At 48.0% G+C, this 27,263-nt stretch overlaps 1 protein-coding gene across 2 annotated transcripts; it reads right to left on the minus strand.

Annotated features, from left to right (window-relative positions):
* Window positions 1–3,299: 3,299 nt before the first annotated feature.
* COPS3 (COP9 signalosome subunit 3) lies at window positions 3,300–26,910 on the minus strand. Of its 2 annotated transcripts, XM_007174175.2 has the most exons (12): window positions 26,753–26,910; window positions 22,692–22,821; window positions 19,842–19,954; window positions 19,701–19,750; window positions 18,143–18,235; window positions 16,156–16,335; window positions 13,380–13,520; window positions 11,611–11,784; window positions 8,452–8,538; window positions 4,867–4,980; window positions 3,908–3,988; window positions 3,300–3,618 (listed from the first exon to the last, which is right to left on the minus strand). In XM_007174175.2, the coding sequence occupies exons 1-12, from the start codon at window positions 26,805–26,807 to the stop codon at window positions 3,565–3,567; spliced, it is 1,272 nt and encodes a 423-aa protein (XP_007174237.1). In that variant the 5' UTR covers window positions 26,808–26,910; the 3' UTR covers window positions 3,300–3,564. The 2 variants fall into 2 exon arrangements, with proteins under 2 accessions (XP_007174237.1, XP_057392275.1); XM_057536292.1 differs by lacking the exon at window positions 13,380–13,520.
* Between the last annotated feature and the right edge of the window lie 353 nt (window positions 26,911–27,263).

Raw genomic sequence — 27,263 nt, forward strand, 5'->3', positions numbered from 1 at the left:
ATATTTCCCCATTCACAAGTATCTGATTTACCGTGTCATTTATTTTCTCTGGGCCCTTTGCAAAACTGCTCAGGCTTACATGCAAATAACAGTTTTCTTCTACAAATTGGCTACTGTTTCAAGTTGCAAACCAGAAACTTAGAATTTACAAATCCAAAACTGCATCTTTGAAAAGCAAGTAATAGGAGAGAATTAGAACACAAGTTGACCATTGGCATACACAGAGGAGGGAATGTGAACAAGGACGGTCCACCTGTGAATGCCACGCTTAAAAAGCTAAGAGAGCTTTATAAGACCCTCTGCTAAATTATGTGCTGGAAAAGTAAAGCATTTGTCCCTGGTTAGATGACACAGGCATTATTATATCCTGTTACTAAGGCTAGTTAGGATTCTTCCCAGGAACGTTCTATCATCCAGCTTTGTTTGGGATTCCGATGTACTGAACAAAGTAAAGAAGGTGCCTTCCATGCAGGCCGGAAAAATTCCATTATTGCCCATTTAGTACCATTCTTTGGCTCAGAAAACATCTACTGTCATTTCAAACACATGCAACCAGATATTTCTTTAAAGAATACCTTATACCGGTATATCTCAAACTGGAGACCTCGCAGACCAAGCATACTCGCCTAAGAAAGTCTAGACTAAAAGCTGAATACTGTCCCTTTGAGGGGAGGCAGGGTTCCACTGGGCACCGATACAAATAGAAACACATATAATGCAAGTACTGAATTCTGAGGGTGATCAGTTATTCTCGTTAATCTGGAGTACTTATTAACATCTGAGAGTACCATGAAAACATGAAGTACACACTTCAAGAGTCCACAGAGAAACAGTAGGTCCACTAATGAACACCAACCCCAGGCTACATCCTTGGACCTCAGAAACTGCCCTAATTGCCTAGGTGCAAGCTCACCATCTTCTGGCACCATCAAAATGCTGCAGGTATTCATAAGTGAACGTGTTCACAAAGTGAGCTGCCGCTGAGAATTAACTCCAAGGAATGGCTAAGCCTATCTTAACTCTTCGCGCAAACAGATTCTGGTAACTATTCAAAAACGAGACACAGGCAGCGCCAGGCAGCGTCTGCTCAGCATGCGGGCTCTCGTGCTCACTTCTAGTAACAACCGAGGCCACTCATCTCCTTGACCCAAGATTTTCAAAAGCAACTGCTGTGGAGAGAAACCGCTGGCCAGTTTAATGGAAACAATGTAGTAGAGCCATTAACCACACGTTAGAAAAGGGAAAAGTCTCCCAAGGGATTCACAGAACGTAGGTGGCTGGAGGAGCTGCCCAGTGGAACTGGGTCCCCGACTGTGTGGAGGGGGAGGCCTGCCTCCTGGGCTGTATTGCCGTGTGGACACGGGGGCTGCGGTGAGGCAGACCCCCAGAACCCTGCCGGGGTCCAGAGCCGACTGCAGGGGGGCCTGCCCCTTCCCTCCCTAGGTTTGCAGAGCTCTAGCCCCGGAACCCAGAGAACACACGAGGGCAGGTGTGAGGGCCGGGAGTGAGGGCCCTCCTCCCCAACACGGCAGGAGGGGTTCACGTGAGTGCCCTGCGAACGCGGGACCAGGCCCTAAACACCGGGCCCTCTGGAAATCAAAGTTTCAAAATAATGCGGTGTTTCAGTGAATCACTATTCGGGGAGAAATCTAATAGTGTCCACATCAGGAGCCCACAAGAGAGTTACTTTTTCCTTAAATAGTCATGACTGGCAACTACTAGAATTCTCGAACACATTTGAGGTGATTTTAATTCAGATCCAGGTAAATCAGAAGTTGTCTAATTGTTTTTAAAAAAACAAAACTATGTAACTTGCCACACTGATAGAAGGAAAAATTTTTTTATATAAATTTATTTATTTTTGGCCGCTTTGGGTCTTCGTTGTGGTGCGCAGGCTTCTCACTGCAGTGGCTTCTCTTGTTGCGGAGCACGGGCTCTAGGCACGTGGGCTTCAGTAGTTGTGGCTCACGGGCTCTAGAGCACAGGCTCAGTAGTTGTGGTGCACAGGCTTAGTTGCTCTGCGGCATGTGGGATCTTCCTGGACCAGGGCTTGAACCCGCATCCCCTGCACTGGCAGGCGAATTCTTAACCACTGTGCCACCAGGGAAACCCGGAAAATTTCCATTAAATATTTCCTCTTTCCTAAGTACAGGCACATGGAAGTATACATGAAAATGACATACCTCACCTGAGCTGGAGAACTGAGAGCATGGATGAGGGGTCACATCCAGCCCTCGCCTATTTTTACATCAGCGTTACTGGATCCGGCCTCACCCACTCGTTTACAGATCAGATGCTCCGTGGCTGCTTTCCTGCAGCAAAGCAGTGGTCGTCACAATAGACCACATGACCCCAAAGCCTCTCCATTAGAGAAACTTTTTAGGCATGAGGTTTCACAGTTTCTTTTTGTAAATAATGAAAATGTGACTGACTACACAACTGGACACATTTTAAACAGCGAATGTTACTAGCAAGAGGTTCTTTAAGGACCAAATTCCAGTTTAATCTGAGCACACCTTACAGAGGCTCCACACCATCCTGGGGCTAAATCAGGGCACCCGAGTCAGACGCATTCCAGGGTTCTGAAGAGGAGGGACCCTGAACACAAATCAAAATGCAACTGTGCAGATGAACAGAAAATGCTTCTGAAGAAAAAGTGGCAAAGTCTGGTGTTCGTCTCACAAAAAAGCCCCTGAGATTCCAAAAGGGCATCCCCCACACCAAAGGTCCCCATGAGCACAGCCGTATCTGCTCAATTCACAAGCCACCCTGTCACTCACGTGCACGTGAGTTCTAATTACAAAACATTATCTTCGGCCTGATGGACTCTCCCAGCTTTTTTTTTTTTTAAGGCAACTGATATCAACTTTATTTTTACAAATTTATTTATTTATTTATTTATGGCTGCGTTGGGTCTTCGTTGTGGTGCGAGGGCTTCTCATTGCGGTGGCTTCTCTTGTTGCGGAGCACAGGCTCTAGGCACGCGGGCTTCAGTAGTTGTGGCTCACGGGCTCAGTAGTTGTGGCTCGCGGGCTCTAGAGCGCAGGCTCAGTAGTTGTGGCGCACAGGCTTAGTTGCTCTGCAGCATGTGGGATCTTCCCGGGCCAGGGGTCAAACCCGTGTCCCCTGCATTGACAGGTGGATTCTTAGCCACTGCGCCACCAGGGAAGTCCCCTGATATCAACTTTAGATTCAAATCTTCCAATAATTCCTAAAATCTATATCTGTTCACAATGAATATGTTCTTTAAAAGCTTTTCAGAGGAAAAAAGTGATACAGAAGACACGCCAATGTTCAAATAATTTAAAACAAAAAGGTAGATTTAATGCAATAACCACATTAATCTGAGGATAAATAAATCCACAACAGGCTTTAAAGTTTGAAAACGTTTTCCTTTCTTTGCAGAGAGATTGGTTTTCTGAAAGCACACAGGACCGAAGACGTCAAAACAAAACACACTGTCTTAACGCCCAGGTGAGACGGGCCTGGTCCTCCCTGCCGCCCTCCCGACACCTGCCCCGGCCATGGCGAAGGCTTCTCTGAAACTCAGGAAGAGCACCAGCTTCAGGAGTAACTGGATGGCTTGTTTCCGGAATCGTCCTCCTGTGACCCCATGCTCTGGAAGGGAGGGAGAGAGGCAGTGCGCTTGTCTGCCCTGGCCAAGGGTTTCCCGCCAGCCCTGGACACCTACCCCCCGACGACGCCACCCCGTGTATGGGGGAGGCAGGTCCAGGACCCCCACCCTCATCCCTAAACACACTTCCAGCCTGGAGTCTGGAAACGTCCCCAACAAGTATGTCTCTGTGAACCTCCCCGATATGGTTTCTGGGCACAAGCTCACACTCCTGATGGAGAATGCCACCCTGCCCCGCCCGGCCCACTCCGTGAATGAGGGGGCCTCAGTCACCTTCTGCACGAACTGGGGGTTCACTGTGATCTCCTGGTCCATGGCCCTCAGCCGCTCGTCCAGCTCTATGCACCTCAGCATCTGCGTGGCAGACAGGTGTGGATGTGCTGAGTGAGCGGGTTTAGGGCAACTTCACCTTTTGAGCCTAGACTACTACTGTGGGTGCTACAGGGTCACAACCCTGGGGCCAGATGAATTCTGGAGTCAGAAGTTTTGGATTCCGCCAGCAACATAGTACAGCAGGACCTGGGGTACCACCCCGTCATCAAACACGCTGACATCTTTTGCAGTGAAACCTAAAAATATTCATTTGCCATCAAATGAGTTACAAAAAAAACCTTCCAGTTTTCAGGTTTTCTTAAAGCAAACTTGGAATTGCCAAAAACAGACTGTGGAGACATACTGCTTTGAAGATTCTGGAGCTGTTCAGTTCAATCTGTTTGCCTAATCAGAGGTAAGAAACCAGACCAACCCACACAACCCTGGCTCACGCCCAGATCCCCGCAAGCGCTTAGAGCAGGATGTGCTCCGTGGCCCCCGCTGCTACCCAGGCGGAACTGCGGGCGGCTCGTCTCCTCCAGCTGCCTGCTCTCCCCCAGCAGAGATGGGGGAGTTCTGACTTTCCGAGCTGGGGCTCCAGATGCACGTTACTGAAGGCTCTACAGTATAGGTGGCCGCTGGGTACGGCCAAAACTGTACCGAGTCTAAGACCCTTCAAGTGTTTTAGGAGTTGAAGGAGGCTTTGGTGAGCTAGACAAAGAAGCTAACCCACCATCTACTTATAACCGTACAACCTGGGAGAGTCCACCTTGAAATTAACTTTCTAGGAAGTAAGATGTTCTTAGAAACTAGTTGGGAGCTACGCGTATTTAGAGCTAAAATTATCCTGGAACATACAGTCAGTATTTCAGGTATAACATCATAAACATCAGCCCAAAACACCTGGCATTCATATTTACCTCCTGATCGATGTTATGAAGCATGGCGGGGTTATTATATTTTTCAGGGTTATCATGGAAACTGACCATCCCATCCTTCTGATTAATACTTGCAAAAATTTCACCATCTTCTATCTATAAAAGAGAAATCAGGAAAGCAGTTTAGACCCAAAAACTATGAGTATGCAGTGTTTCAATACAATCAGGAAATACCACAGAAAGCAATAAATAAATAAATCTGTATGTGTATTTTTAAGCACCACCTGCTTATTCAAAGATATCTATTAAATACCTATCATGTGCACAGCACCAAGATAGATGTGAAGGGGTAAAATCCACATAAGGTAAATTAACCACTTTATTTATTTTTTTGGCCATGCGGCATGTAGGATCTTAGTTCCCCAACCAGGGACCGAACCACTGCCCCCTGCACTGGGAGCGCAGAGTCATAACCACTGGGCCACCAGGGAAGTCCCAAATTAACCATTCTAAAGTGAACAATTCAGAGGATTCAACTGCACTTGCGATGTGCAGCCACCAACTCTACCCTGTTTCAAAAGATTTCACTGCCCCCACGGGGAACCCCACCCCATTTAAGCGGTCACTGCCCGTTTCCCCTCCTTCCAAGCCCCCTGCAACCACTAATCTACTTTCTGTCCTGTGGATTTGCCTGTTCTGGATGTTTCATATAAATGGAGTCAGACAATATGTGGTCTCCGTGTCTTGCTTCTCTGGCATAATGTTTCGGAAGTGCCCTTACATCTTTAGAAAATTTCTGTGAGATAGAACTGACGTTGCCGTTGCATTTTAAAAAGTGAAACCCTAACAGGTTTTTGTTTCACCCCAGTAGAAATTATCTTCTGGTCTTTTAAGAAAGCTTTTCTGCCAGTGTTGATTCCAAGGCAGTTTCAAGGTCTATGTTCTTTGCATCCACAACTGGGGATTTAGTTGTTTAAGCCTCATCGCCAACTCCTGTCCATGAAGTAAAAAGCGAGAAGCCAATAAAATCCCAAACAGGTGTTGTCATTCTAACAGATTGCTCCCCAGGTGCCAGTGGTCTGTCACAGCGGAACCGAGCTGCCTGGGCCGGTCTGCTCCTTTCCACCTGGAAGGGACGGGTCCCAGTTAGTGCAGCACCAACAGCCCAACGCACACTGAACAGAAGGCGTAACTCTCTGACCCCGTGAGCAGAGAGAGCTGCCTCTTCACAAAGGGGAAGGACACGCACGCCGGGCTCACCACAGTGGCACTCTCTGTAATAACCACAACTGGAAACAACCCAAGCGTCCCCTGATGGGAACGGAAAGGCAGCCTCGTACAGCGGAACGCTGCGGCCCTGCAAATGAACCAACTACAATGATACGCAGCACTGTACACGAACCTCATGGTGCTGAGCAGAAAAAGCCAGATCCCAAGGTACATACGCTGTACGTTTCCTTTTATATAAAACTCAAAAATAGGACACAACTAAGAATAGGACGTTAGAAATCAGGATAATAATAACCTTTCTAGGCAGAGGTAGGGCTGGAAGCAGGTTTGAGAAGGCTACACACTGTATGATTCCAACTATATGACATTCTGGAAAAGGCAAAACTGTAGAGAAAATAAAAAGATCAGTGGGGGTGGGGGAGGGGGGAGAGGGACAAACGGGCAGAGCACAGAGGGTTTTCAGGGCCATGAACACACTCCATGCGGCACTATAATGATGGATCCATGTCCTTATACACTGTGCAAACCCACAGAACGTCCACCACCATGAATGAACCCTAATGTACATTAAGGCCTTTGGATGATGACACATCCATGTAGGGCTGTCAGCTGCTAAGAACTGTCCCATCCGGCAGGAGTACTGATAAGGGGAGGCTGTGCACGTGTGGGGCGGGGAACCCTGCACTTTCCCCTCAATTGTGCTATGAACCTCAAACTGCTCTAAAAAAATTGAGTCTTATTTAAAGAACAATCCCTGCCTTCATAAATTTTACACGGTAGGGCAGGAAATTTCAGGTGTGGCAGAATTGACATTTTGAGCCAGATAATTCTTTGTGGTGGGCGCTGTCCTCTGCATTGTGGGGGCTTGAGCAGCGTCCCTGGCTCTACCCACTAGATGTGAGTAGCACCCCCAGCCGTGACAACCAGAAACGTCCTCAGACATTTGCCCTGGCAAGTGCCACATGTCTCTGGCAGGTGAAACATGGCCGGCTGGTCTGGAGCCTGTCAGGGTCCGTCTGGGCTGGGCAAGCACTTCACTAGCTGTGTCCGCACCACTCACATACTGGTCCCCACCGCTGATGAGCAAGTCCGGGGAGGTGTGCGGCTGACCCACGGGACGAAACCCTGCGGGCAGCAAGGTGCTCTCAGCAGGCGCTCCGAGGCTGGGGAGGTGGGACAGGTTTTATTTGTTTGGGATGTGTGTCTCTGTGTTTGGAGGATTACATTGAAGGAAAAAACCTCCAAACATTTGTAAATTGAACTATGGAAAGAAAATACTCCATCATCGCAACTGAAAACAGTTTCATGACTCCTAATCCTGACCTGGCACCCCTCCTGAAATCACAGGGGCGATCACTAGCAGAAAATGCAGAATGCTGACTTTCTGCATGAGAAGACATGCCTGACCCGGGCTGAGGACAAAGGTTTGCTCTTGGTGGATCAGATCGGAGACATGCATTTGTGTAACAGAATAAGTAAATGATGCTATTTCAACTTGGTGGGTTACCACATAGTCATTTAAATGCTTATCCAGGGACTTCCCTGGTGGCGCAGTGGTTAAGAATCCACCTGCCAGCGCAAGGGACACGGGTTCGAGCCCTGGTCCGGGAAGATCCCACATGCCGCGGAGCAACTAAGCCCGTGCGCCACAACTACTGAGCCCACATGCCTAGAGCCATGCTCAGCAACAAGAGAAGCCACCACAATGAGAAGCCCGCACACCGCAATGAAGACCCAATGCAGCCCTGCCAAAGTAAATTAATTAATTAATTAATTAATTAAAAAGCCAACCTTTAAAAAACAAATAAATAAATAAATGCGTATCTAAATTTGGGGAGTGGGCAGTCACAACTGGGAAGTAAATGGGTCTCAGGTGTCCTGTGACATTTGCCATCTGCAGCTGGAGCTGAGCACGTGGGTATCTCCTCTGAGTGTGGTCTCGGGGTGACACGGCCCAGGAGGGGGGTGAGTCAGACTGCCACCCATGAGGCCACCAGGCCCCTACCTCGCTGCACAGGACTTCCTCAGGGCAGCAGGGCCCGGCCCCACATATGACTCGTCCGTGGGCTCATCACAGACCAGCAGGCAGAGCAGCACTGCTTGTGTCTCTTTGTATTATCTGAAATGTTTCATGAGTGTTTTAAATGATGTTCACAAGAACTGTGACGATGAAAATATAAATAAGGAGCACTGCTAAGACACCACTGTGTATAACACATGAGTACATGTCACGGGAAGACCCCAAAGACTGTAAGGAAATCAACGAAAATGTCCACACTGGTTGACACTGGATGGGCCCCCTTCGTCCTCCTTTATATTTTCTATCGTAAACACCTGTTACCTTTACGAGGACGAAACCCCAGTGATCACTCTTTAAAAGAATAGCCACACACTCACCATGTGCAAGACATACTTTTCTGCCTCCTGAGGTCCAGATAACTGCACACGACTTGCCATGTCTTGTAATGACAGCGTTAAAAAGGTCTGAAATTCAGAAGTTAATTAATCACAACTAGAAACGCTGAGGAAAGAAATTGTATTAAATGTGTACAGAGTTCTACTGAGTCTCTGAAAATTTGCTTTCCAATACTGTACAAGATAACCTTTCGTTGTGAAGATGACATGCAACAGATGAACTAAGGTTTTAGCATCAATCTTCTAGAGGACTAATGACTTTTAAACAGTATCCCAGACGTGTGTCCTGTACGTCTGAAATGACATGTGCACCGCCATTTCAGCACCGCCTGCAACGGCAAAGATCGGAACCACCTAGAAGTCCATCAGCAGAGGACTGGCTGAGTGCAGCGCAATTACGCGAACGGACTCCTACACAGTTGTAAAAAACTTACTGAGTGTGGATACTTTTTATGAGCTGGAAAAGAATCCAAGACATGTGCATCGTTAAATATAAAAAAGGATGCAAAACAGGGTCTACAGCACGCTCACATCTGTGTACAAGGAAGGAGTGCATACGTGTGACAACACACACACGTATGAATGCATGTGCTTCTATGTGCACAGATGATCTCTGGAAGGATATCTGAGAAACGGGTGACACCAGGCTGCCTCTGGGGAAAGAAAAGGCCGGCTGGGGTATAGGAACTGGATGGAGATTTTTGTGTCTTTGAATTTCGTATTATAAACGTATTACCTTGTAAATAATATAAAATTGAAAAAAAATTACATTCATCCTTCAAAATTCAAAGCTAGAATGTGTAAACAAATAAGGGGTTAAAAGGAAACCAGTGTTTATCATTGGTTTGCCTGGGACTTGATGAAAATGCCCCCTTTCAGGAACAAATTAAAAGAACTCTTTTTTTTTTAGGGCAGCTGGCAATATTTACAATGATGGCATTTTCAGAGCAGGCCATGTTAAGACTGTGATGTTGAAAATCCTTGATAAGCCAATGACCGAAAATTCTACTGATACATACACTTTAGTTCAAAGAGTAGCACGCCCTCTCCAAACGAAACTACTGTTAATTCGAAGAAGTATCTAAGTAGTTTAGCACCAATGAGGACTCAAAAGTGAACATTTCTAAATATCCGGAACCGTCATTTTTCCTATTTCAAAATAAGGAGAAACTTCCACTTGAATGTCTACCAGAAGAGGACTGGTTGAGTAAGTTGTGACCATCGGTACAACAGAGTACGATGTACAGTCACTGTGATGCAGGCTTACGTTGCCGTGGAAACAATGTGAAGACAGTGAAAAAAGCAGAGTACAGAACAGCACATACAATATGATCCCAACTACAGTTAATGGGAGTGTCTACACACAGAGCAGAGAGATTTAGAGAAACGCCCACAAAACATGAATGTGGGGCAGATCTGAGCCTCACGTGAGAACCCCATTTCCCTCGTTGCCCTGCAGCCAGCCTCTCGTCCCGACACCCACATACAGTACACCTGCTGAGGCTTCTTAAAAAGCCTTTGATTTTTTTGCCCTTTGAATAACAGACTACTAACCTGACTGGAAAATCCTCTGATGCCCCATCTACTGTTCTGGCACGAGGACATGAGGCCACGCATCCTCTATGGCGGCGCCCCTGCCCATCAGCAGCTGTGGTGCCCCCCCAAGGCCGCCGGGAAGGGCTTATCAGCCCAGCGGACTCAAATCAATGGTAAGTCAGCACAGCAGGACCAGGACGCTGGTGACTGTGAAGCCACTGCCCCGCCCTGGGCTGGCCACCTAAGGCCCTTCATGTTTGTTTGGTCACACTCTGGATCCGTATTTATCCGATCCAAAACGGAAAACTGCACCTTCCATATAAAGCATACCGACTTCTCAGTATAAGCTATCAACTGATTCCAAAGTGACGAACTGGGGTTGACTATTTCACAAGAGAGTTTAACTGATGATTTTCCCAGTGATACCTACTTATTAGATTCCCTAAGTTCTAATTCTTCATTTAACTTTCATTCGCCACTTTGTAACTTAACATTTTTTTGAACGTGCACTGTCTTCTCTCCTTGTTCACATTTTGGTTTTCCATCTAAACTCCCAGTACCAGTCACCTACAGGTGCAGCTGTTTCCCAGCAGCTCCTCTCGATGGTGAGATAGAAACTTATTGTACTTAGAGCAGCTGTGCTGGCACCTGGACCACATGGAAAACACTGTGGGGAGAATTCAGCTGCTGGTCACCTTGAATCTCTTAGGTCCGGTCTTTTTAGCCTATGGGTCCCACTCGTTTTTCTCTGACAGGACATTTGTTTTTCATCTTCTTTGAGACACTCTCCCTTTCGGGTTCTCTGTCTTCCTCTTACAGACTGGTGTCTGGAGTGTCTGGAAGAGGCCTCCTTCCTGTGAGCAATGACCCTCCCCCCTCGTCCTCCTCCTCCTCGAGGAGCGGTTCTCCCCGCGCGGGGGCGGCCTCCCCGGCCGCCCCTCCTCCCCCTGGTCCCCTCCGGCCTCCCCGGCCGCCCCTCCTCCCCCTGGTCCCCTCCAGCCTCCCTGGCCCTCGCACCAACCGAGCAGCAGCCTCCCCCCTGCTCCGCCCGGAGCTCGACCGCCCGTCCTTAAGCCCTGGGAGAAGAGCCGCACCGTCCCGGTCGCCGCTGCTCTTTGTTGGTTTACGACCTGCAGCAAACGTCTTCCTGGCTCATGGGGAGCTTTGTTTTTTTTACACTTTCCTGGGCGGTTTTAACACTTGATAGTAAGCTTATTTTCCGTCAACAAAAGCCATTAGGTTTATTTTCATCTTGAAAATAGAAAATACACGACCGGCTCACCTCCCCGGCTCCAGCGTGCTGGCCCTGTGCCCCCGCGTGGGTCAGCCCGCCGCGGGGTCCTGGGCAGCACGGCCACGCCCTCGGGCTCCCTGTCTGTGCCTCCCAGAGCGGCCGTATCTCCTACCTCTTGCTCTTCACCTGTCCTTCTTCTCAAATACCCTGCCCCAGCACTGGAAAGACCAAAAGCACCCATCAAAGTGCCCTAGGGAGTCAGCTGGGAGAGCGCTTCCTCAGGACAAGACCCTGCGCTGCTGCCTCGGCGCTGAGGGGGACGAGGGGAGAAAAGGAGCCCAGGGTCAGGAGGGGCCCGGGCAGGGCCTCACCTTGGTGAGCCTCTGGATGTTCTTCTTGTACAGCGAGGACAGGCACTGCTTCACCAGTCCCATGTTGTTGTCGCGAGTGAAGGTCTCGCTGTGCTTGGTCACCAGGTTGCGGAGCTCCGAGGGGTTGTTGGTGGAATAAACTTGCGCTAACTCGTGGTACGCGTTGCTAAGAGGCTAAAGGTGTGCAGGCGGGAAGAAACCAGATTCGAGAGTTAGAGGAACGGAGCCTGTGTAAGACGCAAAAGAAAACATGGCACTAAATTTCGAGCAAGTACATTCAACATCCTTTACTGTTACCCAACAAACTATAATTTACCCAAATCAAGTACCTAGCTTTCAAGACCAAGGATAGAAATATCACCATGGAGTACTTTACTGTCAAACAAAAAACCCACCCACTTTGAAGTACAGAACAAACTGCTGCACAGCAAGTACAGTACACAGTTAGTAAAGGCACACAGGTCTTTTATCTCCATCAGTGGCTCTTGATTTTTCTCTTGATAAACCACTTTGGGAGGAAAAAAGGAAAATTCCCACGCTTCTCAGTTCCCTCTCCCTCTCCCACACACCTCACCGGGCGCAGCGTGTCAACCCGCTACTTCTGGGGGAACCAGAGACAACAGGGCTGAGGGCGCACTCAGAGCTGTGCTGCTTTCACCATCGTACGCGTTCCCCTCTATCTTATTACGTGCGCATGCGTTGCCCTCTACCTTATTACGTGCGCATGCGTTGCCCTTATCACGTGAGCATGCGTTGCCCTCTATCTTATACGTGCGCATGCGTTTGCCCTCTATCTCATTATGCGAACATACGTTGCCCCTATCACGTGAGCATCCGTTGCCCTCTATCTTATACGTGCGCATGCGTTCCCCTCTCTCTTATACGTGAGAAACCAGACCCAGGCCCACGAGTAGGTCCGCAGTCCTGAGGAGACACGGATTCAAACCTGCATCCCCACCCTGAAGCCTGTGCCCTCTTCACCACTCTGCTATCACCGCCAACAAACCACAATTGTGGGGAAGGAGGCTGAGTCATGGGGACCTCACCTTACAAAGGCCCTCCTCCTAGGGCCACCTGAATCACCCCGGGAGCTCCCCAAACCTACACGTCCTTCTACCCACCCCCAGGCCCCCGTCTGTGACTGGCAGCCTGGAGCCCGAGAAGGACATGGGCCACCCTCAACAAGGCAGCACAGAAATCTTCTCATCAGGAAGACTTTCACACTGATCTCGTGAAATTCTGAACTTTGTACAAGGAGGGTCAGCATAAAATTGTTATCAGAATGATAGTGACTTCAGTTTAAAAAAAACAAAAACAAAACCCCGTGAGCATGTATTATTTAAAAAAAAAAAAAAAAAAGTAGGTCATTTCTTCACGTGGTCCCAGGGCTGAGTCCTCAGGGAAACAAGAGCAGCTCTGTGAGCAGCACTTGGGGTCTAATAAGATTCCCCAGCACTTGGTCAAAGTGAGAGTCCGACAGAGTCAGCACCGCTTTTCTAGGACCTTAAACATCTACAGCTATGATCACCCAGAGCAGAAGTGTGCAAACAGATTCCTAGGAACATCGCGGTCCGCCAGGCGATCGGCGTGCACGGACTGGGAGGGTTCGGTCGCTGCCAGACGCCCAGCAGCCGGCAAGTGAGCATCTGCTAACTTAACACGCTGGGAGAGCTAGGGCCCGTAGCATAAGACTACAGAGCTACGCGTCACCACAATTTCCTATGAACAGAACATGTCACCTAAGAAATCCTTCTGTTTTAAAAACTCACCTTAATGAATCTACCCACAATTTGAGACGTGTATTTCGGCAGCTGTTGCACTTTGCCAAGCAGTATCAAAGAAACGAGAATATACTTTTTATATGCCTCCAGCATGATGTGACTGACAGCCATAGCAGGAGTGGCGATGGCCTGAGCAGGAGTGAAGACAGCAGGGGAGCTTGAATTAGGAAAAGAGCACTTATACTAAATCACTACCTTTTAATAACTCTAGAATTTACCCTTTGAACACATCCAACTCACTGGGCTTTGGTGTCTTCACCAAGCTGTGCGACTATCACCACTACCGAATTTCAGAACATTTTCACCCCCTAAAAAGAAACCCCAGGCCGTCAGTGGTCACCGCCCACCCCCCAACCCCAGGCAACCACTCCTCTACTTCACATCTCAATGGACTTGGCTACTCGGGACAGGGCATATAAACGGCGTTTTTGTGTGTGTGTGGCCTCACTGCACGGCTTATGGGATCCCAGTTCCCCAACCAGGGATTGAACCCAGGCCCTGGGCAGTGAGAGCACGGAGTCCTAACCACTGGACCGCCAGGGAAGTCCCATGAATGGCTTCATGTAGTCTTTTGTGAGCAGCTTCGACGTGACACTTTCAGGGCACACCCCTGTAGTGGCCTGTGTCAGGACCTCATTCTGTGTTATGGGCAAACAGTGCTCCACCTTTTGTGTACTCAGACCCTCAGCTGGCGGGCATCTGGCCACATGAATCATCATGGTGCTATGAACATTCATGTATGTATTTGGACATTTGTCTTCACTTCTCTTGGGTGTAATCCTGGCAGTGAAGTGCCGGGTCATATGGAAGTTTTAGGTTTAACCTTTTGAGGAACCGCCAAACTACTTCCAAAGCGGCCACACCACTGTACATCCCCACTGGCAGTTAGGAGGGTTCTGAATGCTCCACAGCCTCATCAACACATACTGGCTCTCTTTATAACTTCAGCCATCCTAGTGTGACTCGATATCACACTGTGGTTTTGATTTGCATTTCCCTGATGACTAGTGCTTTTAGCCATTTGCCTATCTTCTTTAGAGCAATGTCTATTCAAACCCATTGCCCATTTTTAAAATTTTATTGTTCAGTTTTAAGATCTTTGTATATTCTGGATGTAAGTCTCTTATCAGAAATGTGATCTGCCAATATTTCCTCCCATTCTGAGGCTGCCTTTCCACCTTTTTTCACCTGGATTCATGAGAGTTAAGAATTCAAAACTATCACACCCAAATCAGCCCAAATGTTCCAAATCAAAATCCAAGCCACTGAGCCTGTAAGGCACTTCTGAGAATTATTCAACAGAAACACTCGTGCAAGTGCATAAGAACACAAGAACAACAATCCACACGCAACACTGCTTTAACAGTGAAGCACCAAATCTGCTTAGAGTACCACCAGTCGGGGGCTAGTAAACTGCCAGGTCCACATGTGGCACGGGATAAGAGGAGGAGGTTACTTTCACTCTTTACTTTATATAATGCTGTGTGATCTGAATGTTTTTCACTAAGTACATCCTTCTTTTGGATTTTAAAAAGGCAGTAAAACAAAATCTGTGTCACCTCCTGAAATTAAGGTACTAATACTACCTGGAACTGATGTACGTCATGAAGACACAGCGCCATGAAGTAGACTGTCACTAGGGCAAAAGAGGGAATATGTGGATTATCAGGTAAAAGTCTTCTAGCTGTAAACATAAACATGCTGTGTCTTTTGACATTTCAACTCTCTGTGACAGAACCGCGCACCTTCCTGCCGCGCGCCCGTGTCTCGGCGTCCCTAGACCATCGGCGGGCTCATCCCACCTCCGCTGGGCTGCAGAGCCACCGTGCGTTCAGTTGCTGCGGGTGTGTGCTCGCAGTTTTCTGAGGAACTGAAATTGTGACCGTACGGTCAACGCAGTCCCCTGGAAGGTCCTACCTGACCAGTCACGTCCTTGAAAGATACCGTCCCTGCCGACAGCACTTGTGGTCACCCTGCCCTAGGCCCCCAGCAATGCTGGTCGGCCCCCGCTCACTGAGGCGATGTCCACTCACAGGCCTGCGCGGGGGCTTCTACAGCATCTCAAATACACCACGAGCTCCTCCGAGGCTTGGAATGTCTTTTATTATACGAACATGTGCTTTGAATAAAACAACTTATGAACGTCTGGCAAATTTATCTTAAAACACTGGTTTTAGCCAGTACTGTCCATCTCTGTTAGACCCTGAGTGAAGCTGCAGAGCTGCGCAATATGTCTCATTACACAGACACAAAGGTGGGAGGCACTATTCACTGTGTACTCCTTCACACCCTTTGAATTACAGACCAGAAGAACGTTTTATTTATTAAAGTAAGAAAAACTCGGGAGTTCCCTGACAGTCCAGTGGTTAGGGCTCAGCACTTTCACTGCTGTGGCCCTGGGTTCAATCCCTGGTCAGGGAGCTAAGACCCCACAGGCCACGCGGTGCAGCCAAAAAAAACAATGAAAGAAAGAAAAACTTAACCGAACGTCACATCTGGTTTCAGAACAAGAAGATGCGTCAAAGGTCACCCGGTTCCACCCCTTCCCCACAGGCAAAGGAAGCTACAAAGTCAAGAGACACACACAACTCAACCCAAACCAGACGGGGGTCGTGGCAAAGCCTGGTCAGCCCTGCCCCACAGTGCCCATCCCTCCCCTGCCCTGCGCCCCTGGCCACAGGGAAAGAGCCTCTGGAAGGACCCTCCCCTGCAGCTCCAGCTGCGAGCCTGCAAGTTCATACGCCCCCGGGGGAGCGCCAACTACCTGCTCGTAGAAGTAGAGAGCTCGCTCGAAGTTCTTGAGCCCGGTGTAGACCATCCCGCCGTAGTAATAGTAGCAGAGGAAGTGCTTGGCCTCGTAGGCCCCGTTCTCTTTGCAGATGTCCACCATGTCCACGTCCAGGTACGGGAGGGCGGGCTTAAAGCACTTCGCCAGCAAACACAGCTGTGGAAAAATTTACACGGAGCCATCATTCTAGGTGCACTTCGCCTTTGGCAGAAGGAGCAAATTCGCAGATGCCGGAAAGTTCTAGAAAATAATTGGTTTTACAGTTTATTGACTAAAATGATCTAAATGTCGGCACGTTATTCCATTTTCTTAGGCATTCAGAATACAATAGCATTTCTTTAGAAAAGACTAACCAGCTATGACATAAAGGGCTCCGCAAATGAAGCAAAGCCCATCTATTTACACATGCACGACAAGTGTGACCTTTTCTCTTCACGGCCCTGGTGAAGTAAGAACAGTTTCTCTCCAATCACTCCTTTTCCATGTCTGAACCCCTCAGGTAAGTGTAGGGAATGTGCAGCTCAAGAACGCAAGATCCAGCAAAGTTCTGTGTCTGGGTGCTGCGGCACAGGGCACACACAGGCACAAACTCACTGTACACCTGAGACCTGCAAACTTTACTGTATGTGCGTCACACCTCCATCACAAAAGTTTTTTAGAAGAAATAAAGAGGGGACTTCCCTGGTGGCGCAGTGGTTAAGAATCCGCCTGCCATGGGCTTCCCTGGTGGCGCAGTGGTTGAGAATCTGCCTGCCAGTGCAGGGGACACGGGTTCGAGCCATGGTCTGGGAGGATCCCACGTGCCGCGGAGCGGCTGGGCCCGTGAGCCACAACTACTGAGCCTGCGCATCTGGAGCCTGTGCTCCGCAACAAGAGGGGCCGCGATAGTGAGGGGCCCGCGCACCGCGATGAAGAGTGGCCCCCGCTTGCCACAACTAGAGGAGGCCCTTGCGCAGAAACGAAGACCCAACACAGCCAAAAATTAATAATAATATTAATAAATAAATAAATAAAATTAAAAAAAAAAAAAAAAAAAAGAATCCGCCTGCCAATGCAGGGAACACGGCTTCGAGCCCTGGTCCGGGAAGATCCCACATGCCACAGAGCAACTAAGCCCGTGCACCTCAACTACTGAGCCTGTGCTCTAGAGCCCGCGCGCCTAGAGCCTGTGTTCCACAACAAGAGAAGCCACCACAATGAGAAGCCTGTGCACTGCAACGAAGACCCAATGCAGACAAAAACTAAAATTAAAAAAAAAAAAAGAAATAGAGAAAAGAAAGCACGTCTCCATGTGAAGTTAGAACATGTGGTTGAAATAATCCACATACCATGTTATTCATTAAGGAAACAATCTAGATACCCCACGGGGACTGGCTAAACCCATGTTATGGAATTCTCTGCAGCTGTAAAGCACTGACATAGAATCATCTCCAAGACACAGTAAGAAAAAAGCAAGGTACATAAGACATTGTATAGATTAGTATTTGTGTTTAAAAAACTAGAGAGAACAAATATAAACATATCTGCTTATATGTGCATAAACCAGCTTTGGAAGGATGCCTAAGAAACTACGAATTCCAGTTTCCTTTGGAGAGAAGGGATGGGTGGCCAGTCAGCAGGTGGGAGACGGGCTTCATTATATACGCCCCCCCCTTTGCCATCTGGGTTTGGAGTCACACAAAATAAAATAAATACATGAACAACACTTTAGAGTGTCAGAAGTCACCTGGTTCGCCGTCAGGTTCCAGAGCTCGTTACTGGGATTGTTACGGTCACGAGCGCTACTCACCCCACCCGTCCCCACATCACGAGCTGACTAGCTGGGCCTCAGCCGATGGCTTGCGTTCAGTAGCCCCAAGATTCCCTTCCCAGCAACAGGGGCACCTGCACATTCCGAGGCTTAGAACACAGCGCCATCTTCACCAAGTCCAACCGTGACTCGGGGCAACCCCTAGCTGCTCACCTGGCAAAGGTCAGCATGGACGGAGGTCAGCTGGTTTGTGTTCATCTGCATCTTGTCAATGGCCTGCTTAAGGACGCCGATTCCGCGCAGGGGCTGTCGGAAAGGACACCTGTCAGCACGCTGGGTCCTAGGTTGTCACTTAGAAACAAAAGTAACATACTGATGGGCTCTTCTAAACCACAAGAGGAGGGTCCCACAACCTCTCATGAAACTTCTGTCCCTATTCAGTCAGAAAATGTTGTCTTAAGCTGTTTATTGTGATATGTAGAGTAATTCAGCACAACTTGTTAAATCATAAAGCTTTTTCTAATTACTGGAGATCAATAATCAAAAGCAACATTACATTCTCAACAGTTCATTATACTTAGAGCTAAACAAAAACTTTACAAATTATTTACAACAGATGAGACCTATGCTTAGGAGACTGAATTGTGGATAAGGACGTTGGCACTGTCCCGCAGGGCAGTCTAGGTGTCACCTGTAAATTCTCTCCAGCAACATCTCTTACCTGGTGGTAAATTACCATTGAGAGTGATACCACAAACCCCTTTTACAGCACAAGGGGTGCTAGAACGGCAGTTCCAAGCACAAAGGAACCGTTTTCCTGCCCTGACCATGAATAACAAGACCAAGAACCACATGAGGTACAGTCAGCTTCTGGAGAGGAGGTGTGACCATAAAATAGCTAAGGAACTTAACATGTTTTTTCAGTACAGACTTGGGTTTAACCATCTCCCTCAAACAATAATTATGTAGTGCTCCTACAAAATACCAACTGGTTCTTTGTTTTCAGCCTCTTTTACACTAGTCTTGAAGTTGAATTTCAAATCAAAAAGAAACTTACAAATTACAACTTGTGTCAATATCACAAAAAATAAAGAGTTTACCAGATTAAAGGAGACTAAAGACACACAACAATGTAATTCAACCCGTGATCTGAGATTTTCTTCTGTTACAAAAGATATTAATGAAACAACTGGTAAGATCGGAATCAGGTCAGATGTGTTACAGGAGTCGATCAATGCTCGTCTCCTGACGCTGACCCCTGGGCTGCAGTTACGTAAGAGAACGTCTTAGTTTGTCCTAATGCGTGAGAAACACTCGCTGAGGCACCCAGGGTAAGGGGCGTCACATCTGCAACTCTCCTCCCCGTGGCTCAGGAAAAAGAGGAAAGAATGAGTAAGTACGGTAAGACACTAACACCCGGGGACTCTGGGTGAAAGGCGTTCATGGCAATTAATTATACTAACCTAACGACTTTTTTGTAAAGCTAAAATTATGTCATAATTGCAAGTTAAAAGGTTCAACAAACAAAAGAGTGGCATTTTACAGCACAAGGGGTACTAGAATGGCAGTTCCAGACACAAGCAGCAGCCTCCCCCTTGAGGCACCACTTCTGTGGTCAGAGCCCCACAGCGGACGCTCTGAGCTCTCCGCAGCGACCACGTACATCCGAGCATTAGGGTCTCAACACCAGGCTGGAACCCTTACACTCAGCGCATTGTGCAGGTTTGAGGCGTGCGAAACAGAACTATAAATACTCAAATAACATTCTTACCTGTTTTCTTTCCACAAGTGCATTTGTTAGCTGATGGCAAAGCCCAGCAACTAGACACAACAATGATAAAATATTGAAAATATAAATGACTACAGGGCAGAATACATTCCGTGGAAAAGAAGAAAAAGCTGTTCCCCTTACAGGTGTCTGTTGCATAGCGAATGTGCTCCCCGTTACAAGTGCTGATGAAGAGCTGAACCTGTGAGAACAGCGTCTCGAAGTCAGGAACGCTGGGCATAGAAAACTTCACAAACCTACAACACACAGAAAAGAAGCAACTTGTCCTGGCGTCTCACAGGGAAACGCAGAAGTCCGTCCGTCCTGCCTCCAATGCTCTGTGAAGTTAAAGGAGTCACAGTACTTTTAAAAATGAAGAACTGGAATCTGTGAGATTCTCCCGGCCTGGTTCTCTGCACAGTCAAGACACAGAACATGGACACAAATAGAGGTTAAGAAAAATATGCTTAAAAAAAAACAACTTTTACCCAGAGCAGTTAGGCAAGAAATAAAACGCAACCAAAAAAGAACTTTCAAAAAAGCAAACTCCGTCAAATGAGGCCAAATATCAGGTTGTCCTAATACTCGTGAAGTAACTGAATATAAACTCATAACCAAATTTTTTTAAATACTTTTCTTTTGCGGTCCAATGTGCTCAGTACTGCTTTATTCACCTAGAAACCCGCCGTGGGCTTTTCCTGCCTGAGCAGAACACACTGAAGCTACGGGCTGGCCGGAGGCCGCGGCAGCGGCTCATCGTCCCCGTGCTGCCCCAGGACCCAGGGGATGCTGGGTGACCTGGGAGAAAAACTAGCTGCAGGGCAGGACCAGAAGGAGTGGAGCGGCGAGAAGAGGGACGACTCAGGCAGGTGGCCCATCCCGAGCCACCTGGCCGATGGTGCCGCCAAGCGCCATGGTGAACACCAAGAGGGGTCGGAGAGGTTTCAGGGGAGAAATCACATAAGCCACCACCACTTAGACATTGCTTACAAGTAAACTGCAAGCTCTTCCTTAAAAAACAAAAACAAAAAACTGAATGGCTTAAACTCATTTCAAGAAAAATCAAATGGGTATTATTGCCTAATGACAATTTCTCCATCTTTCAATTTGTACTTCCATCTATATAGTATTCCTTAACAATACCACCTTACATCTGTAATTACACTTTCCAAGTATCAAAATGTGTCCAAACAATCTCATCTGGGCTTCATAATAGGTCAGCAAGGCATTGTGATTTCCATTTTATAAATAAAAATATGAAGCTCAGGGCCTCAGACCTCATAATCAGCAGAACACAGATTCAAACCCAGGGGACCTGGAAACAAGGTCGGGGTTCTTCCCAGGTTTCCTTTAACTGATATACAACGTAAAACACCTTCTAGCTTCAAACAGCTTCCACACACATCACCTCACTTGACATGCACATCCGCATAAGCTGACGTGTGTACAAATCATGTTGTCTGTTCTTTTAATCGGAAACCACGGGCTGCAGAAATCTTCACCAGCCATCCCAACCCGCAGAACCTCCTGCAGCAGAGGCCCTGCTCCACATCTGCACGGTCTGAAACAGCGGCTACGGGCAGCTCCTGAGCCCTTGAGGTGTGGCAAGTGCAACTGAGGAACTGAATCTTTCACTTCACTCATCCGTAAAGATTTACATCCAAACAGGCACATGAGCTACTGGCCGCCCGTGTTCCGACAGCACCTTCCTCCTGACGCACACCTGTCTCAGAACCTCAGTGCAAGTGGAGCCAGACCCTCACTTTAGGTCAATTTCTTCTCAGTTTATTTACATTACCTCAACTTTCATAACCACCACAAAATCCCAATTTATAACACTACAACATCAAGAGAAAAGAATTCAACTGTCAAAGACACAGAGTCACAAGAGTTGAATAGACCAATTGAAATAACGTCTATTTAATTTGGTCTTAAAACAGCTTAAACCTGTACAGCAACTACAGTTTTTTTAAAAAGGGGGGAAAAAAAACCAGCTTAAACTTGTCTGAAGGGAACTGGAAGCAAGGCTGCTCTGGATCATTGGTAACTTCACTCAGTATAGCCCCCGTGCCCTGTTCTGTCACTCTTCCCTCTTTTCTTTCTAAGTTAGAAAATGGGGAGAATCCAATGGACTACATGAATAGAAGTATTCAGATAAACGCAAACTACAGTGCCCTCAACTGAGATGGCCATTCACTTTTTAAAATACATTTCAAAATGTCTATAAACATAAGAGTTTTAAAAGATGATAAAACAGAACAAAATATAAAAGCACCTACTGTATAGCACAAGGAACTCTACTTAATGCTCTGTGGTGACCTAAATGGGAAGGAAATCTAAAAAAGAGGGAATATATGCATAGCTGATTCACTTTGCTGTAGAGCAGAAACTAACACAACATTGTAAAGCAACTATACTCCAATAGAAATTAATAAAAAAAAGTAAAATAAATAAAAATAAAAGCAATGATTAGCCGCATCGAGTTAAAGGTAACTACTACAACGTGACTTTAGTTGTGCAAAAGAGCTCACTGTCGGGGCTTCCCTGGTGGCGCAGTGGTTGAGAATCTGCCTGCCAATGCAGGGGACACAGGTTCGAGCCCTGGTCTGGGAAGATCCCACATGCCAGGGAGCAACTGGGCCCGTGAGCCACAATTGCTGAGCCTGCGCGTCTGGAGCCTGTGCTCCACAACAAGAGAGGCCGCGATGGTGAGAGGCCCGCGCACCGCGATGAAGAGTGGTCCCCACTTGCCGCAACTGGAGAAAGCCCTCGCACAGAAACGAAGACTCAACACAGTCATAAATAAATAAATAAATAAATAAATAAATAAATAAATAAATAAAAGAACGTGAATTTCTTAAAAAAAAAAAAAAAAAAAAAAAAGAGCTCACTGTCATTTACAGGGCTTACTGCATACACCAAAAAAAACCCAAAGCCAGAAAGTGCAGCGTTGAGGTTAAGCGTGCACAAAATCATAAAGGAAAATGCCCTTACAAAACAGCGAGGACTCCCAAGGAGTGCTCCTGGACATCCAGAGCCCCGAGCACGGTGTCCAGATGGGATAAGTTCTTCGCAAGGAGTTCCCCACTCTTGTTGATCAGTTCACAAAGCTGAGTCATTTGCCCTGGAAAACAGGAATAACACTATCATTCAGTTATAGCATTAACCAAACAAAAGGAATTCAAATCCCAGACTTCACACCTCAGACCTGCAGGTGCCGGAAGGTGACTTCTTCTCCTTCGTTTCAGACGAGGACCCAGAAGGGCCAAAGACATCTTGCCTGCAGCCTCAGCACTAAACCTGCCACTTTCCTCGGGCCCCTGAAGGTCTCCCCTTTTCTCCACTCCCGCTTCCAGTGCCCCAAGCCAGCAGCGTTCACACTGCCATCAGCACCACCGCACCTCTAGGACCATGACTTCATCTTACGGCTAAGCCTCTCGGTCCACTCCTTCCTCTCTCCTCCGCCTTCCCTCAGATCCCCACCATTTCCTGTCTGGACTCCACCGTCTTCCGAGTGGTCTGCCTCCTTCCATCTCTCCCCTCCAGCCCACAGCCCACGCTGGCACCTGTCTGATCTTTCTGAAGTGCAACTCCCATCACACTCCTCCAAACGCCCCCCTCAGCCCCGTCTGGCCTCCTGAGCCTCCCCTCACACACCAATGTCCCTGCTCTCGCCTTAGGTCTCTGCACGGCTGCTCTCCAAGCTGAGTGCTCCCTTGCCACTCTTCCATGATCCCCACGACCCGACTCACTCATGTCAACAGTCAGCCCGGGCCTCCCCCTCCCATGGCTCTTTGTCCTCTGTGCTCTCTGCGTCCCCAGGATCCTGGTGTTAGGTTGTTCACACGAACTCAGGCGGAGAGCCGTCTCTTCCCCAGCTTCAGAATGCAGTGCTTGCCTAGCACCCAATCAATCAACAAGCAGCTTGTTGAATTAATCTAACTGATCCACCAATCTTTCCCCAATACCACAATATCATGTCTTAACAACTAAGGTACAGAATCTAATTAGGCCAGAATTGAACTCACCGACTTCCCCCAAGGACTTTTCTTTTTTAACTGAGATATAGTTGGTTTACAATATTATGTAAGTTTCAGGTGTACAAGATACTGACTCACAATTCCTAAAGGTTATACTCCATTTATAGTTATTCTAAAACATTGGCTATACTCCCTGTGCTGTACAATATATCCTTACAGCTTATTCTATACATAGTAGTTTGTACCTCTTAATCCCCTACCCCTATCTTGCCCCCTCCCCTTCCCTCACCCCACTGGTAACCACTAGTTTGCTCTCTATATGTCAGTCTATTTCTTTTTTGTTATATTCATTAGTTTGTTGTATTTTTTAGATTCCATATGTAGGTGATAACATGCAGTATATGTCTTTCTCTCTCTGACTTACTTCACTAAACATAATACCCCCCAAGGTCCATCCATGTTGTTGCAAACGGCAAAATTTCATTCTTTTTTATGGCTGAGTAGTATTCCACTGTATATATATATATGTACCATATCTTCTGTATCTATTCATCTGTTGATGGACACTTAGGTGCTTCCGTATCTTGGCAATTGTAAACAGTGCTGCTATGAGCACTGGGGTGCATGTATCTTTCCAAATTAGTATTTTCATTTCCTTTGGATATATACCCAGGAGTGGAATTGCTGCATTGTATGGTAGTTCTGTTTTTAGTTTTTTGAGGAACCTCCATACTATTTTCCACAGTGACTGCACCAATTTACATTCCCACCAACAGTGCACGACGATTTCCTTTTCTCCACATCCTCGCCAACATGTGTTATTTGTAGACTTTTTTATGATAGCCACTCTGACAGGTGTGAGGTGGTATCTCATTGTGGTTCTGATTTGCATTTCCCTGATGATTATCGACGGTGTAGACTCACTGATTTTAATGGGTTATTCTGATGACAGACACCACGGCCACACTCTATACTCCCACATCCCACCACCTGTTTTCTGGTGACGGTGGAGGGTACACATAAGTCCACGGGCATTAACCTCTCAAGTTTCCTCCTCAACAGTTCTCTTTCACATTTTGAACTTCAAACTACCCATACCAGCTATTTCTATTTAGTAACTGAGCGATTTTTCCTATTAAAAAACACTTAGGGGCTTCCCTGGTGGTGCAGTGGTTAAGAATCCACCTGCCAATGCAGGAGACACGGGTTCGAGCCCTGGTCTGAGAAGATCCCACATGCCACGGAGCAACTAAGCCCATGCACCACAAATACTGAGCCTGCGCTCTATAGCCCGTGAGCCACAACTATTGAGCCCACGTGCCACAACTACTGAAGCCCTTGCACCTAGAGTCCACAACAAGAGAAGTCATCGCAATGAGAGTAGCCCCCGCTTGCCGCAACTAGAGAAAGACCACGTGCAGCAACGAAGGCAGCAACGAAGACCCAACGCAGCCATAAATAAATAAATAAATAAAAATTTACTAAAAAATAAAATAAAATAAATTAAAAAATTTAAAAAACACTCAAATGGTATAATGTTTAAAATCCAAGTGACTGTAGCCAGGAACTTTGATAATTTCTAGAGCTTCTTACTATACTTTTAAATTTTTACCAAAAATAAAGGAAACATTCCATTATTATCACACTCACTGCAAAACAATAACAAAGAAAGTCCATGATATCATTAGGTATCACCTTTCAAGGTAATAATACTAGTTGAACTGGGAAATATCAATACCAACTCATCATCATGTTGTTGAGATCTCACTGGCAGGTATGAAATAGCTTCTTTGCAGTGATTAGAATCACCCACAACTAAGCATTTCAGTTCATGATTTTCCCCCAATTAAATTACCAATCCTGAGATGAGACCTAAGAGAAATGCTGGGTCACCCTTAAATCCTAAGGCAGTCACCTCGTACAGGCCAAGGGGAGACACACCTAAGGGCCACAGGGTGCGTGTGAAATGAACCCAACCAGATGGGGGCCAACGAAACGTCCTCTAATCAGAGAAAGCTGGGACATTATGGCATTCCCTTCACTTAAGGTTCATGCGAGAAAATTCTGAATAAGAGCTGAGGAAACAAACTCATTAACGTTTGCTATTCGGGCAGCACGAGGCACAGGCACGAGGCACAGGGGCAGGGCAAGCGTCCTGCGCCTCTCTGTCCCGCACACCGCTCCTAAAGCAGCGACTTGCACAGAGCGTGTGTGCAAAGCTTTCAGATAAGAGATCCTGCTTGATGCTCACGACCACAGCCCTAGTCCTGTCTTGTAAATAAGAAGACTGGCCCGGGGAAATTAGGCGGCTGGCGCACCAAGCGACCGAGACAGGACTCCAGCCCAAAGCTTCTAGGCACACGGCACCGCGGGAAGGAGAAACTTAAGTCCGTGGCACGAACGAACGCATGGATGGCTTCTTCACGCCTAGAGAATATGGCTCACCTGTGAAGCCAACTCCTACCAGTAACGAGAGAAACGAGACAGAACCGCCGCGCTGCGCCGCGCCCCACACCTGAGTAACCTCTGGGCAGCGCCTGCCCTTCTTACACAAGGAGACGGCACTCAGGAGAGAAGCGTGCCTGCCCAAGGTCACGCAGCTCCTGCGACTTTAACGGTTCCTCCCTCTCAGTCCTGACAACTCGGCGGAGTAGGGCCATTTCTATTCCACAGATGAACAAACAGGGTGGGGAAAGGGGCCTTACAGCAGCGGCCAACTACTTTAATTCTGGGCCCAGGGCTCGATATGCAGGTGATGAAACGAACGAACCAACGGCATGAAAATTAGGAAGAAAATTAACAACGGTCACAACTCCGCCCGCGAGAGGGGAGCCTGGAGCCAGGGCCCCCGGGGGACTTGCGCGCCAAGCCACGAGGGGCCCCGCCGCGCGGCCAGGTCGGGAGGGGCCGCCGGGAGCCGAGACCGAGGCGGCACCGACAGCGGGGGGCGGAGGCCGGGAGTCGGGACCCGGGCGGAGGGGCCGCCCAGCTCGCGCGCTCGTCAGCCCCGGCCCAAGCGCCGAGACCCCCGGCCCAGCCCGGACGAAGTCTCTAGGCCTGCGCCCACCGCCTCACCTTGGGCCGAGAGCTGACGGACGCTGTTGACGAACTGCTCCAGGGCGGACGCCATGTTCCCGGCGGCCCGGCGGCGGAGGCGGCGCGCGCGGGACGAAGACCGGCGACCCACTGGAGGGCCTCGAGGGCTGTGACGTCACTTCCGCCGCTCAAGCACCGCGAGATCTCACCTGCCTGGGACCCGGCTACTGTTTCCATGGAATCCGCTCTAGGGGTGCCGCGCCGGAAGGCAGCTTTCTTTCCCTTCCGTCTTCGTTCTGTGCACACGCGAAATCGCTCCCTGGATTTAACGGGGATGTTGGGCAAAGGAAGGAACTGAACTCCTAGTTAGGCACATCCTTTCCGGATTTTGTTGGGAATGGCTGTCCCGTTTAACACCTTGCCAAATCCTCCAAGCCCGGCTTAATTGCCACCTCTTCCCTGAGGCTTTTCCTGCGAGGTAGTAGTCCGGCCAGGCAGGCAGCATGCGGTCAAATCCCTTGTCTACCACTTAGTAGCTCTGTGACTCTGG

This window comes from Balaenoptera acutorostrata, chromosome 20, assembly GCF_949987535.1.
Source record: "Balaenoptera acutorostrata chromosome 20, mBalAcu1.1, whole genome shotgun sequence".
Lineage (NCBI taxonomy): Eukaryota > Metazoa > Chordata > Mammalia > Artiodactyla > Balaenopteridae > Balaenoptera > Balaenoptera acutorostrata.